Source organism: Aotus nancymaae, unplaced genomic scaffold, assembly GCF_030222135.1.
Source record: "Aotus nancymaae isolate 86718 unplaced genomic scaffold, 86718_ANA_hifiasm-v0.15.2.pri h1tg000041l, whole genome shotgun sequence".
Classification (NCBI taxonomy): Eukaryota; Metazoa; Chordata; class Mammalia; order Primates; family Aotidae; genus Aotus; species Aotus nancymaae.
The window spans coordinates 38,105,420-38,119,378 of record NW_026988455.1 but is presented as its reverse complement, the minus strand read 5'-3'; the positions used below and the strand labels follow the sequence as shown (position 1 = coordinate 38,119,378).

General features: G+C 43.7%; 2 protein-coding genes across 5 annotated transcripts in view; one reads left to right on the top strand and one right to left on the bottom strand.

Annotated features, from left to right (window-relative positions):
• Positions 1-9,623, bottom strand: part of NMRK1 (nicotinamide riboside kinase 1) — a 28,784-nt gene extending 19,161 nt beyond the window's left edge. For 2 of the 4 annotated variants that reach the window (XM_021669243.2, XM_021669247.2), the window contains exons 1-2: positions 9,492-9,623; positions 4,897-4,960 (exon numbers count right to left, since the gene is read on the bottom strand). In XM_021669243.2, coding sequence (XP_021524918.2) covers positions 4,897-4,925 — 29 coding nt within the window. In that variant the 5' untranslated portion in view covers positions 4,926-4,960; positions 9,492-9,623. Of the gene's footprint in view, positions 1-4,896; positions 4,961-8,788; positions 8,848-9,062; positions 9,401-9,491 lie in introns of those variants that run through there. The other 2 variants (XM_021669244.2, XM_021669245.2) reach the window with 2 other exon arrangements.
• Positions 9,624-9,958: 335 nt separating this feature from the next.
• Positions 9,959-13,959, top strand: part of OSTF1 (osteoclast stimulating factor 1) — a 60,835-nt gene continuing 56,834 nt past the window's right edge. Inside the window, exon 1 of the mRNA XM_012454243.3 lies at positions 9,959-10,178. Coding sequence (XP_012309666.1) covers positions 10,145-10,178 — 34 coding nt within the window. The 5' untranslated portion in view covers positions 9,959-10,144. The remainder of the gene's footprint in view (positions 10,179-13,959) is intronic.

Genomic DNA, 13,959 nt, shown 5'->3' with positions numbered 1-13,959 from the left:
AGATAATACCTTAAACCACAGGCACTGGCAGATCTGATGTACTAAATGATAAGAAATAAGCTGAGAAAGATGAAGCAGAAAGGCAACTACTGAGCGAGTGAACTAACACTAACACTTAAAAATATAGATACTGTGTTGGTAGTGAAATATTTTTTTGTCTATGACAAAATATTCACATGGTTCATATGCAACACAGAGAATATGAGTAGCACATTTTAGTGCAAGTGTATAAAACTGCATATGGTCACTGTGATTTTGTGTCCAGGCACGGTGCAAAAAACAGAGGAGTGGCCTATTATAAGCCCACCTACCATGAAATCACATTTCCTCTGTGATGCCTCCTTTTCCCCATCTCGCTCCACCTGGGGGCCAGCTGGGAGGCCTGTTGTTGTAGCTTATCACATCAGGCCAGTTACTTGTCCCTTCTGGATGGACTGTGAAGTCCAGGAGAAGGGGCACTGAGTTACTCCTCTTTAGATCTAGCTTCCCAGCATCTAGGAGATCACATGGGAGGGAGGCATTTCTCTATTCAGTCATTTACTGAAAGAGTGTTTTAACCTGACTTATGTCTGCAACGTAAGTCAGGGCATTTGTGAACCTGAATGAGAAAAAAATTATACCTTTATTTTCATCGAATTCTAACATTTAATTATAAGTGATATAAGTACCCTTGACATTCACCAACAGAAATCACAGATATTTTCATATTATGTTGCAGCTGGGTGGATATCTTGAAGCATCATTGATGTTTATTATTATTTCAGATTTATGGCATTGTTTAGCCCTACCTCTGGGTATTGTTATTTAATATATTAACATAGAAGAGTATATATTACAATATCACAAATTTGTTTTTAAAAATATTTTTATAACTATATTTCAATATAACCAATTTCCTTTGTATATTCATGTATTTTATTTTATACACTTAAAACTATTACTCTAAGGTCAAGATTTCATCACACCATCAAATGTTCAGAGCACAAAAAACTGCCGACTACACAACTATTTGTAAGAAACTGTGCTTAATCTCAGATGAGATCAATCCACTAATACAATCTAGAAAAGGGAAAATGAACTAATATCCATTCGTCAAATGGCTTGTATATACCTTACGCCTCAAGGTAGAAGGAACCTAATTCACAAAATTTCTCATTTAACCTTATGATATATGATTGGGTAGGATATGGGCCATCTCTTTGGAAAAGTGAGTGGGTGCTATCCTATGTATTGAGAAAACATATGACTTTTCCCCCTCTTTAAGAAAAATGTCTGTAAACCATACCAAATGTCCATAGTTTAGGTATTAAGTTTCGGTTTAAACGAAATAGTGATCAGGGGTGACTTTATTACGATATGAACAATCTGGCTAGAAAAATCTGTCATTTTCTAGACTTATCTCTGTTAAGATCATACAGTTAAACCAAGAGTAGCAATCAGATCCTTTCTCACTGACTTAGCTAAAGCCAATGAGAAATACACACCCCATTTTTGTATAAGCCTTAGAGGAGACAGACCAGCTAGAAGACGGTCTGCTGAGACCTGGAGAGGAGAGGGGAGAAAAAGTATTTAAACAAGCCTGCACCTAAGATCCACACTCAGACTATAGACATCCTGGGCAGGTGACAGCTCAGGACTCAATCTTCTCCCGTGGCACGCCCACAACCACCACACGCAGCACACTCACAGCCTTGCTCTCGCATGTGCTATCCAACCTGAGGATAAGCATGCCCAGCATGTTGTGTTCTAGGATCTGAAGAAGGAAAAAGAGTGACTACTTGCTCACAACACCCAAATAAATGCACAACTCCTGGACCATTTAGTTTTACGTGCCAGGTAACAAGAGGGCTCATTGTATTTGAACACAACTGTGGGCTAGGGAGAAGTTAAAAGGCAGTCTGTAATTATTTAAACATATAGAGAATATATTGCAACAGGTAGATGCTAATATTGCAATCTTCCAGTTGAGGAAACTATGGATTGATAAGTTGTATACTAATAAAACTAGTCTGTGTTAAATAATGGAGATGTGATAAAAAGTCTACTGCCAGGATGGATTTTAAACTTTTTTATGTTGTGGGACTCTGAGAGAATCCCTTGAAGGTTATGATCTCTTTCCCCAGTGACTGAGTTTGGATGTTTTTTCCCTCCAAATCTCATATTGAAATATGATCCCTGGCCAGGCACAGTGGCTCACACCTGTAATCCCAACACTTTGGGAGGCCGAGGTGGGTGGATCACCTGAGGTCAGGAGTTCAAGACCAGCCTGGTCAACACCGTGAAACCCCATCTCTACTAAAAATACAAAAATTAGCTGCATGTGGTGGTGCACCCTGTAGTCCCAGCTACTCGGGAGGCTGAGGCAGAAGAATTGCTTGAATCTAGGAGGTGGAAGTTGTGAACTGAGATCGTGCCACTGCATTCCAGCCTGTGAGCTGAGATCACACCACTGCACTCCAGCCTGGGCAAGCGAGACTTTGTCTCAAAAAAGAAATGTGATCCCCAAGTTGGAGGTGGGGCCTGCTGGCAGATGTTTGGCTCATGGGAGCAGATCCCTCATGAAAGGTTTGGTGCCATCCCCATGGTAATGAGTGAGTTCTTGCTCTGTTGGTTCATGTGACAGCTGGCTGTTTAAAAAGTCTGAGACCTCCCTCTCTCTCTTGCTCCTTCTTCCACCATGTGACATGTTGGGTCCCCTTCACCTTCCACCATGAGTGTAAGCTTCTTGAGGCCCTCATCAGAAGCACATACCAACACCATGCTTCCTGTACAGCCTGCAGAACACTGAGCCAAATAAACCTATTTTCTTTATAAATTACTCAGCTTCAGGCATTCCTTTGTAGCAAGACAAATGGACTAACACACCCAGAAAAATGACTTGTCTTTACATTTCTGTTAAATTTCCTGGAGGTTCATGGATGCCCCCTGAATTCCTTCAGAACCCCATTATTTGCAATTGAATAATTACTAAGTTATTACTTCCCTATGAACTAATTATTTGATTGAGACTTACTGGATAATTACTTCCTAGGGAAGTGAGTGGTTAAGTTCATAAGATGCAAGGCAGGAACAAAAGTTGCCACAACTGAATCTGGCATGAGCTTCACAGATGCAGCAGCACTAAAATGAAATCAAGGCACTTGGCCAGGTGCAGTGGCTCATCCTTGTAATCCCAGCATTTGGGAGGCCAAGGCGGGAGGACTGCTTGAGGCCAGTAGTTCAAGAACAGCCTGGAAAACATAGTGAAATCCTGTCTCTTAAAAGAAAAAAAAGGAGAAATCATGACACTTGCTAAAGAAAAGAGAGTGGAAAGGAGGCTTTCTTAGGAAGTTGTGGATAGTTACCTAGTGCACAGGACAAGAAGACGTGAGGTAGGTTTCTAGGTATGGCCCTGTATTGGGACATTGAGAAGAGGAAAATCTTATTTACACACATTGGATCCTGTAGTGGACTTTGTATTTGCCTCTCCAGGTCCCATTTCTGTCTTTTAGGTCCAGCTGGGACTGATCCCACTCTCAATTCCAGAACAGAACCCACTGACCTAAACCAATCAATATAATCCCATCTATTTTACCACGGTGGCTGGGTGTACGTGGACCAAACTTGTCCAGTCAAAGGGAGACCTATGACCTAGGGGAAGAGAAGCATTTTCCCTTCTACCCAGTGACAGCCTATGAAGAAACAACAAGTTGCAGGGCTCCTTGTGACCAAAAGATAAGCCGATTCTAAGATGAACCCAAATGAAAGGCGTATAGAAGAGGGAGAAACTGTCTTTGGTGATACCACTGAGCTCCTGTATCAAACCTTTCCTGCAGCCTGCTCCTCCTGAGGCGGATACATTTCCTTTATTATTATGGATGGCTTTCATATACCATGATATTCAGATTTAGTCCTAGATAACTGGGAACCACTGAATATCATTCACCAGGCAGAGAATTAAAATGTTCTGTATGAAGATGAAACTGGTAGAGGTGTGAAGGAAAGATTAGAAGGGAAAGATCGGGATTAGGGAATGATGGCCTATATTAGGATGGTGGCAGTGATTGTGGGAAGGAAGAGAAACACAAGAGAAGTACTGCAGAGAAAAATTGAACTTTTCTTCTGATTAGATGGGAGGCAAAGCAGAGTTCTGACATTTAGTTCACTCAATTTTACTTCTGATTGATGACTTACTATGGTAATGTAATATAATAACACAATGATCTCCCCAAAATTATAAACAAAATAGTCTCAAATGTTTTATTAATTGGGTCACACATAATGTGAATGTACTTAAAGATGAACATAATACGGTAGCAAAACAAATAATGTCATTTTCAGTTGATGTTGATGTCTTATTTGCATGCCTGCCTCTGGGACCACAGATAGGATGACCATATAATTTAGAACATGTTTGAGAGAAAGAGAGGTGTATCCAGGGCCACAAGGGTTAGCTTGGTCAACATGGGACATAAGCCACCCAAAACATGGGGGAAAGGAATGGAGGTAAGGGTGTTCTTTATACCACATGTCTGAAGCTGGGCATAGCTGGAAAGAAACAGTAAGTTTTCTCCTCTGTCATGCTGGAGGAACACTTATATAGAGAATGATAAATCATCTTGAACGAAAGCAGTGCCCAATCAGGCCTTGCCTCTGGTGTTAGCTCCACAAAATAAATGGGAAAGTACTTAACATGGTTGACTGACTCTTCTGTTTCTCTGTTTATAGGAAACTCTTCCATCTTCCATCTCTTGTTGGCATTAATGAAGCTAGCACTCTACTGATCTCCACAGCAGTCTGCTCTTCCCCAGGACTACGGAATCCTCACTGCTTCTCCGTCCCCTACTGCATCCACACAGAATCACCATTTGGACATCCTCAGTATCTTAAAGAGCGGTTTGTGGCAAAATTACTCACCCACTGATTCCAATGATAAATGTTTTCATAATTAGCTTTGAAAATCACAGCTTCCTAGTATTTCCTAAAAGAAAAAAAAAAATCAAATGCATATCATTAAGATGTCAAAAAAAAGAATCCTAAATTAGAAGCACCAGCTGAGAGGGGAGGATGGCAGTGACCTCTCAGCCCAGCCTTGCATTATCCACATTCCTCACTGCACTCACTTCCCCTGCTACCAATGAGTGCCAACAGCTGGAGTGTGCTCAGGGCCTGTCAATCAGTTCAATATCAGGTGAGCTGCCTGAGCACTTCCCCCTGAACATCTGTTTTCTGGGTGTGGAAGAGCTGCTGGGCCACAGTGTGTTATATGAAGTTTCATCCTCTCCTTAGCCAGGTTGCCTTCCACCTGCACGATTCAGTCACCTGGGTATGACTCATTATCAGTGAGGAAGGGACCCCTGTGGGCTGGCCTCTTTCTCTCTTTATGAGACAGGAAGAAAGTCACCGCTAACAACAGGCAAAAGAAGCTAATACCCTTTAAGGACACTATTTCTTCACCCAAAAGCCTAGGTCTCATACCTGGCTAGGTACATTTTTTTGGAAACAGGCCAGATAGTAAGTATTTGACACTGTGTGGGCCAAGAGGCAAAATCTAGGTTGTTAGGTATGGACTTATATAACAAGAGAAAAAACATTTTGACAAATTTTTCATGAAATTCAATATATAATCATAATTTTTAAAAAACAGGTCTACTAATGACAAAGAATGAAAGTCCCTTTTATTGGGCTATCATTTCCCTTAACTGGATTTCTACAGTGCTTTCTACATGAAACTGCAAACGTTCAGGCAGAGGGCCAAGTTAAGCTACAGGCTGCTGTTTTGTGGACCTTTGGTCTAGGGGACAGAGGACAGTTTCATACATGCTTCCCTAAGGTTCACTAAAGCAGTCCTTGGTTATTACAATGGACCATTTTTCATTACTCAGTGAAAAGGTGAAGCATGGTTGGAGGTAACCTTAGAATAGTGGCTCTTGAAGGTCATCCCTGATGGTCACTGTTCTTCATTCTTGTCTGCTCAGGGGGGTGGTCAGGGACCTAGGCTGTGTAGCTGGGGGCAAGTGGCTGCCAAGCTGGAGGCTCCCAGCAATGCTCCAGTTCCTATGATCTGTGTTCACACTCTCCCTGGAGTTATGGAGAAAAAAACATATTGGGGAGAGGGCTATTGTTGCCTGACTTCTTGGCTTATCCAGAATATTCCACACTGAGTACAATTGCTTAAGACTGGGGTCTACTTCTATTAACAAGTCTATGTGAGACAAGAATTCAATAATGACTGTGATAAAACAGCAGATGGGCACGGTGGCTCATGCTTATAATCCCAGCACTTTGGGAGGCCGAGGCAGGCGGATCGCTTGAGCTCAGGAGTTTGAGATCAGCCTGGGCAACATGGCAAAATCCTGTCTCTACCAAAAATACAAAAGATTAGCCAGGCATGATGGCATGCTCCTGTAGTCTCACCTACTTTGGAGGCCAAGGTGGGAGGACTGCTTGAGCCCCCAAGCGGGGGTAGCAGTGAGTGGACATTGGGACACTGCACTCCAGCATAAGTGACAAAGTGAGACCGTCTCAAAAAATAAAATAAAATAGCAGAACAAGTGGGATATTTGCATTTCATCCAAAGTTATGTTATTGAATATACATCTCCATCCAAATTTCCAAGGTGTATTGAGGGAACAACTGCATACAATGAATATTATAAAATATATTTTTATGTTATAATTTTTCTGCTTTTGAATTTTATTTTACCCTGTTCTTACTTTTTTGGTATGTTAGTTCCATGCTGCCAACTAGCCTTTTTTTTTCGGTGGGGGGGGGGAAGGGCGAGGCTGCTCTTTATCTCACTTTAGTGGTGATAAATGTTCTTACAAATTATGTTGTCAGTAGATGGTGGTAGAGTGATATCTTCACTTGACCAAATAAAACAAAAATTCATAAAACGTTATCATTCCTTGCCTCCATCTTGCTTATTTTTGGATAGCTTGTTGAAGCATAAATTCTCAAACTTGGAGAAATGTAACTTTAGAGATTTCTTGGCCTTTCATTTCATTTTGGTTTCCATTTCATTTCATACTGGTTTCCATTTCATTTTGCCAAAGTGGAAACTGGCTTAGACAATAGAGTGATTTGCCTAAGGTCGCACAGATAGTAAGCAGAAAAGTCAGATACGAAATTAAAACAATTGAGTTGACTTCTTTCCATCACTCCAAGCTGCTAAAAAGCACTTTATTACTAATAGCAAAGAAAGGGTGTTGCACATATGCTAGCTTAATTGTCAGGCTCTGATGTATAATTGATGTCATTCTTACTGATGTATTATTGATGGGGCATCTATTTGCTGTGCACACAGAATGGAAAAGACTACTGGTGCCCATCCTAACTGGCACATCTATGCTTACATGTGTGGCTACTGCATCAATTAAATGGCATGTAAATAACAAGTGAGCATGGTTGTGGCATGGGAAATAGGCTTGAGGGCGTTACTTGCATTCACGAACCAGGAGTGAGATAGAGTAAAAAAACCCTACTTATAAAATCTCTCGGATACAGTCAAATGCAATTTTTTTTGTGTTTTTTTTTTTTACCAAAACAGGAACTCCCAGTTCTACATTAGTTAGTAGTCTGGGCCCGTCAAAGGCAGTGTTTGGGTAAATATTGGGCATACCCTATCAGCAATGAGCAAGTGACAATGTGATGAGAAGGGTGAGAAACTGGAACATGAAGAGACAAGAGAGGTGACTGGGCTAAGAGACTAGGGTGGGGTGGGAGGTGGGCCTAGCGATCACTGAAGCCATTTATTTCAAAAACAGTGTGGACGCACAGGGCAGCTTTAGGTGAGCTCCAAGTTCAGGCCTGGCTCTGTCCACCTCCACATCACGTTCTACTATTTAATTGCCTATGGCCTCTAAGAACTATTAGGCTGCAGTGAGACGTGACTGTGCCACTGCATTTCAGCCTGGGAGACAGAGTAAGATCCTATCTTAAAAAAAAAAACCAAAACACAAAAAACAACCCCAAAACCACCTGCTCAAAAAACAAAAACAAAACCAAATCAAATTTTAAAAGCCTGCAATTATGACTTGCCAGGTTTCATGAAGCAAATCTAAGTTTCGTACAAACTGTTAAAACATGTGACGTGTCCTAAGAGTCAACCCTTTGAACTGCCAGCTCCATCATTTCAGGGCATGCCTATCACTAGGAATACACACCACCTTCAATCTCATGGAATATCTGTGTCGTTTATTTTTCAAGAGCATGCAAACCTTTCCTCAACAGCAGAGAGCTTTTGCGTAGTGGAAGAACAAACTAAAATAGCCAATAGCAAACCTAAAATGACTAATTTTTATTTTTTCCACTTTTTTTAATGCTAAGTAAAATGTTGGGATTTTTCCATAATGCATATGTGTTTATTATATTTAATTCATTTCACTACTAAATATTTACATTTTGGATTCTAAATTGCAGAATGCTCAGAAGTGGCATGTGCAGAATCAGCAGATCGTAAAGAAGAGGGCAACTCACTAACGCAAATAGTCTGAAAGACTGATGACAATGTTCCTGCTAAATGTGCTCTTCAAATGTATCTACAGGACAGTCCGCTATTTTACAAAGAGGAAAATGTTTCCAGGACTTGTCACTCTGTATTCTATACCACAGCTATTTTGAATCTCTTCTTCCAGGAGATAGGGCAGCCTTTTCCTACTATTGTTTAAACTTTGCTCCCTTTTGGTAAACAAATCCCTCAAGGCTGGGGTTTTTGAAAACACCATTCATGCCCCTCCCCCGTTGGTTTCATTTATGTAGGTTCTTTTGTAAATAGTTTTCTCTTTCCCCAAATACACAATTGGTTTACCATATTGACTGTTACTTTGAATTTATGCTATTGGCTTCCTTGTGTGCTCCAGTTCTTTCCTCCCACCGAAGATTGAATCCGCTAGGTCAGAGGTCGGCAAACTTTTTCTGTAAAGTGCAAGACAGGAAATGCTTTGGGCTTTGACGGCTGCTACTCAACCCTGCCGGGTAATGCGAAAGCGGCCACAGACCAACACAGAAGCAAATGAGCGTGACCGTGTTCCAGTAAAATTTAACGGGCACTGAAATCGGAATTTCATGTAATTTTCACGTACCACAGAGTATATTTCTTTTGATTTCTTTTCAGCCATTAAAAAACGTAAAATAAAAATTCTTAGCAGGCCTTACAATAACAGGCAGCAGGCGGGCGGTTGTTCATCACCCCAACACTAGAAGAATGAGACCTTCTCGAGCCGCGAGGGTCAAGACCCTGGCGACTTCTCCCAACTGCGCGGTCTCTGGGAGGCAGCGTTCCCATTTTCAGGATTTTTCCGGGGCGCCAGAGCACCACGCCACCAGGAGTCCACGTCCTCCTCGGCAGGCCATCTACCAGTTCTGTGAAGGTGGCAAGAGTCCCGGCAAGGCTTTCAGGGCGCAACCAAGTCCCGGGCTCCAGCACAGAAACCCTATAGAGACACCTCCAGGCCCCAGCGAGGCGGCGCGGCGCGGCGCGGCGCGGTAGTGGCGAGCAGGTAGGCACTCACCTGGCGCCAGTTCGAGTCCTCCCAAACACAGCGGAGAGGCGACGGCCAAGCGCGCGCCTGTCCCCAGTGCGCCGCTACCCGCAGCTCGCTCCCAGAGAGGCCCACGACCCTCCCGGGTCAGAGGGGTGCCAGGTAGGGGAGGCCACCGGAGGCCCCTCTCCACCCGGCTCAGCGCCGGGTTCCAGTCCCCGCTGGGGCGGCGCTCCGGCGAGCGTGGCCTCTGGCGCGCGCCCCTGCCCCGCTCCCGCCCTTCCCTATCGGGGGCGCGCGCGGCCCGGCCGGCCGTGGTACGTGCCCGCTTCGCCCTCGCTCCGCTCCCGCCGGTTCCACCGCCGTGCGCGCCGCCCGCGCTCCCGCTGCGGCGAAGCTGCCAGTCTGGGAGCCAATTAGCGCTCGGCGAGGCGGCGTCCACTTCCTCGTCGTCCCGGCGCGCGCTCTCGACGGCTCGGGCGGCCGCGGGGCGGGGCGGGGCACTCGGCGGAGCCGCTCTGCTTGCGTCCGCTCGTCCCTCAGCCTAGGGTGGGCGCCGGACCTGGGAGGCGCACGGCTGTAAGCCAGACAAAAAGAAACTTCGGGGTGCCCGGAGTGCCAGGTGGCGGCAAGCGGTGGACTTTTCTGCGGGGCCTTTAGGATTTGCAGCTCCAGGAAGCGAGATGTCGAAGCCGCCACCCAAACCAGTCAAACCAGGTGAGGGAGGTGAGGGAGGCGCTTGCCGGGTCCTCTAGACGCCGCGGTGCCGGCGCCTCCTATGCCGCTTGGCAGGGAGGACCCGGCGCGCACCCGGCCCCGAGCCTGGCTTCCGAGATCCGCCCCAGCGGGATGGGGGCTCTTAGTTTTGCTGCGGTCGCTGTTACGGGGCAGGGATCGATTTGATACCAAGAGGATTTCGAAGATTAAAAAATATATATTTTAAAGGGGAGTCAGCCTCACTTTTGCAACATTGTCATTCACTGAAACTTTCGGTCTGATGGCAGCGTCCCATGGAAGTTTTCCGGAAAGACAGGGCCATTGATCTCCCTTTAAAAAATGTCTTGAAATGGTCTTTAGCCGCTTCCTCTTTTCTCAGTGTTTGTCACTGTCACTTTAGGGTTCCTGACCGGCCAGAGTGAACGGGAAGTGCAATGCTTGCAGGGTGGGGTGGGCGAGTGAGCCTCCTCCGGGACTTCACCGAGGAGCCGCGTTTGGAAACTGACCTCGGGATCTTGGGAAGAGCGTTTAGAAAACCCTGGACTCGCGCTCCCTGTGGAAAGAATCTAGGATGCGGCAGTAATCTCAGCTGTTGCTATTCGGAAGTGTAGCTGTATCATCTTTTCCTTCGCTCTCCCAAAGACGTTGGCGAGCTAAACCTGAGAGGGCTGAGATTATTAAATTCTCAAAGCAGTTTTCTTGGCGGATTGTCCTTGTTCACTTTTGCTCTGTTCTTAGAATATTTTCTGTGATATGCAGAAATAAGAGAATTATAAAAGAGACAGAAGTGTTCTAATTAAAAACTAACATACTCGTCGGCGCTTTCATTTGGGTAGGTAGTTAGAAAGGACTGAGTATTTCAATACCGTAACAACTCTTAGGTGCATTCGTTTGGGTAGGTAATTAAGGGAAATGCAGGAAATGGAAGATAAGTGGCTCCGACGTATTCTTGTTTTTTTCTTCCCATCTCGTGTAATTTCGGTATAGCGAAATGCTGAAATTTAATCCATTTACAACAAATTTTGAAGTAACTTTTGTTGCAAGAGATTAGAGTTTCAGTGATTTTTTTTCCTTGATCTTCCTAAACTCTACAGCTTTCATACTTAACTATTTTTCTTTCCTTGCGTTCCTACAGTTGGAGTATGAACTTTCTTTATTTGATAATCATGTACGTACTTATGTGGAATAGTCCTTCATTGAGGACTTACATCTTGGTGGGCTGAGTGGGAAGGAAGTTGCTGAGACTGGCTCTGCCCTGAGCAAAGATGGGGCACAGCTAGAGTTGGGCTCTGCATTGCATTAGGTGTGGAATCTGATGAGAAATTTCCATTTTAAGTGCTTATGTAGGCCGGGAGCGGTGGCTTACGCCTGTAATCTTAGCACTTTGGGTGGCCGAGGCGGGTGGATCACGAGGTCAGGAGTTCAAGACCAGCCTGGTGAAACCCTGTCTCAAAAAAAAAAAAAAGTGCATATGTATGAGGTAGCTTTCTAAACTCAGGTGCAAATCAGGACTTCAAATATCTAACAATGCAGAGTTATTCTTTGATAGCTAAACAATATTTTATTTATTTTTTTCTGACCAGCTGCCGTTGAAATACGTTATTTTTCAGGCGCGGTGGCTTACGCATGTAATCTCAGCAGTTTGAGAGGCCGAGGCGGGCATGTTATGAGGTCAGGATATGGAGACCAGCCTGATCAACATGGTGAGGTCCCATCTCTGCTAAAAAAACAAAGATTAGCCGGGCGTGGTGGTGCTTGCCTATAATCCCAGCTACTCAGGAGGCTGAGGCAGGAGAATTGCTTGAACCTGGGAGGCGGAGTTGGTGGTGAGCCGAGATCATGCCATTGCACTTCAGCCTGGGCGACACAGCGAGACTCTGTCTCCAAAAAAAAAAAAAGAATGCCCTGAGAAATAGTTTGAGTTTTTTTTTTTTAAATCTCTTCAGGCATATTAAATGATGTCTGTGTTGAAAATGGAGGGACGTTGGCAGGTATATGTGTGTGCACACAGTAGTGTATGCTTGTGTATTCATTCACACTTAGGGGTTTAGGGATCATCCTGTTACTAATTGTGGATACATTCCCAGGAACCTGCTTTCTCATATCAGAAAGCTATGGTTAAACATGACTGGTGTTTAGAAGGAACTTTGCGTTTTATTTTATTTTAATTTGTTTTCTCTGGTCCTTGATTCAGGATATAGGAAATTTTGAATCAATATTAATTTATAAATGAGATTCAGGCACAAAGTTACCATAGAAATGGGTTTGTCAGTTTAGTAATTTACAGTGAGAAACATTATTGTGAATCAGACTTGAACTAAAGCGATGGCCAGGAGCAGTGGGTCATGCCTGTAATCCCAGCATTTTGTGAGGCTGAAGTGTGAAGATTGCTTGAGGCTAGGAGTTTGAGACTAGCCTGGGCAACATAGCAAGACCCAGTCTCAACAGAAAACCAAAAACAAAAACAGGAGTGTCCTGTTATAGTATGGTACCACATTTACTGTGTGTTAGTTACTGGTCTAGTCACTTTTACATGTGTTAATGCATTTGCTGCTCTCAACAGTCTTATGAGGTCAGTACCATTATATTATTCCTGTTGCACAGATGGGGAAATAAAGATGTGCAGAAATGTTATTTAACTTGTGTAAAGTCAGCAGTTAGAATGGGGGATATAGCAGGCAGATTAAAACCCAGGTGGTCTGGCTTTGAAGTCTGCACTCTTAATCATTTGCCTTAAGTCATAGCGCTCTATTCACATTGGTGGTCATGTGTATTTTAGAGCCGGTGGTCAGGAAGTGAAAAGGAAGGGGCCTCTGGTCCTCAGACCTTCTTTGTCACAAATGCACATACAGGTCACCCCCTGGTTGGTACAGCAAGGAGAGTGGTGCTGAGTTTTACGTTCTTGTCCTGCAGGCAAGCTACATGGATAAAAATCTCCAAAGACAGCATGGGATTGGGGGCTTGGGGTTGTATTTAATTTTATGGTTTGTTTATACCCTACCTCATGCCAAAAGGTCTTCTAAAAATATACATGATCTGAGAGAGAGGGAAAAATAAAGATAAAGCAAGGTCATCTAGAGGAAGGGAAGAATAGTAAGATGAAACAAGAGGAAAAGCTAGCTAATAGACAGACATGTAGTAAGGTCACTGCAGATTTGGCTCTCAGCTGCAAGCAGAGAGAAGAAAGATTTCAAGATTCATAGTGCTCAGAAAATTAAAATGTGTTACTTGTTCTGAAAAGTAGGTATTTTAATGGCATTGAGATTTGAGACAGATTTTTCCTGTGGGTTCTCTTAAAATGTTGGAGTGGCCTGGATATCTGTAGCAGAATACAAGACTGAACATCCTAGCCGTTTTTCTTTTTTTTTTCCCTAGCTGTTTTTCTTATAGCTTCTTTCAGAGCAAGGTTTGGGCAAAACAGCGTGGCTCAATTCAGTAGACAATACTAAAAGGAAAGGAGCTAGGTGAGTAAGGACAAAGGACTCACTGGAAGATATTAGAAGCAAGGGACATTAAGCTATAATGCAGGCTAATAGCATCTTTCTGGCTGATCAGCACATCCCCAACAGGGAAGTCCTTGGGCAGATGCTAGAGGGAGATCCTAGTCATTTTTGTATTATCTGGAGGATAAATCAGGGTTACCTTGTTTGGGTTTTTGGCCATATTCAGAATTCATTTGCTAAACAAACGTTTCTTAATAAATGTAGCTCATATTTTAGGCCCTGCGCTAGACACGGGTTCCAAGGAACAATAACCTAAAGTATCATTCACGAGGGTCCTG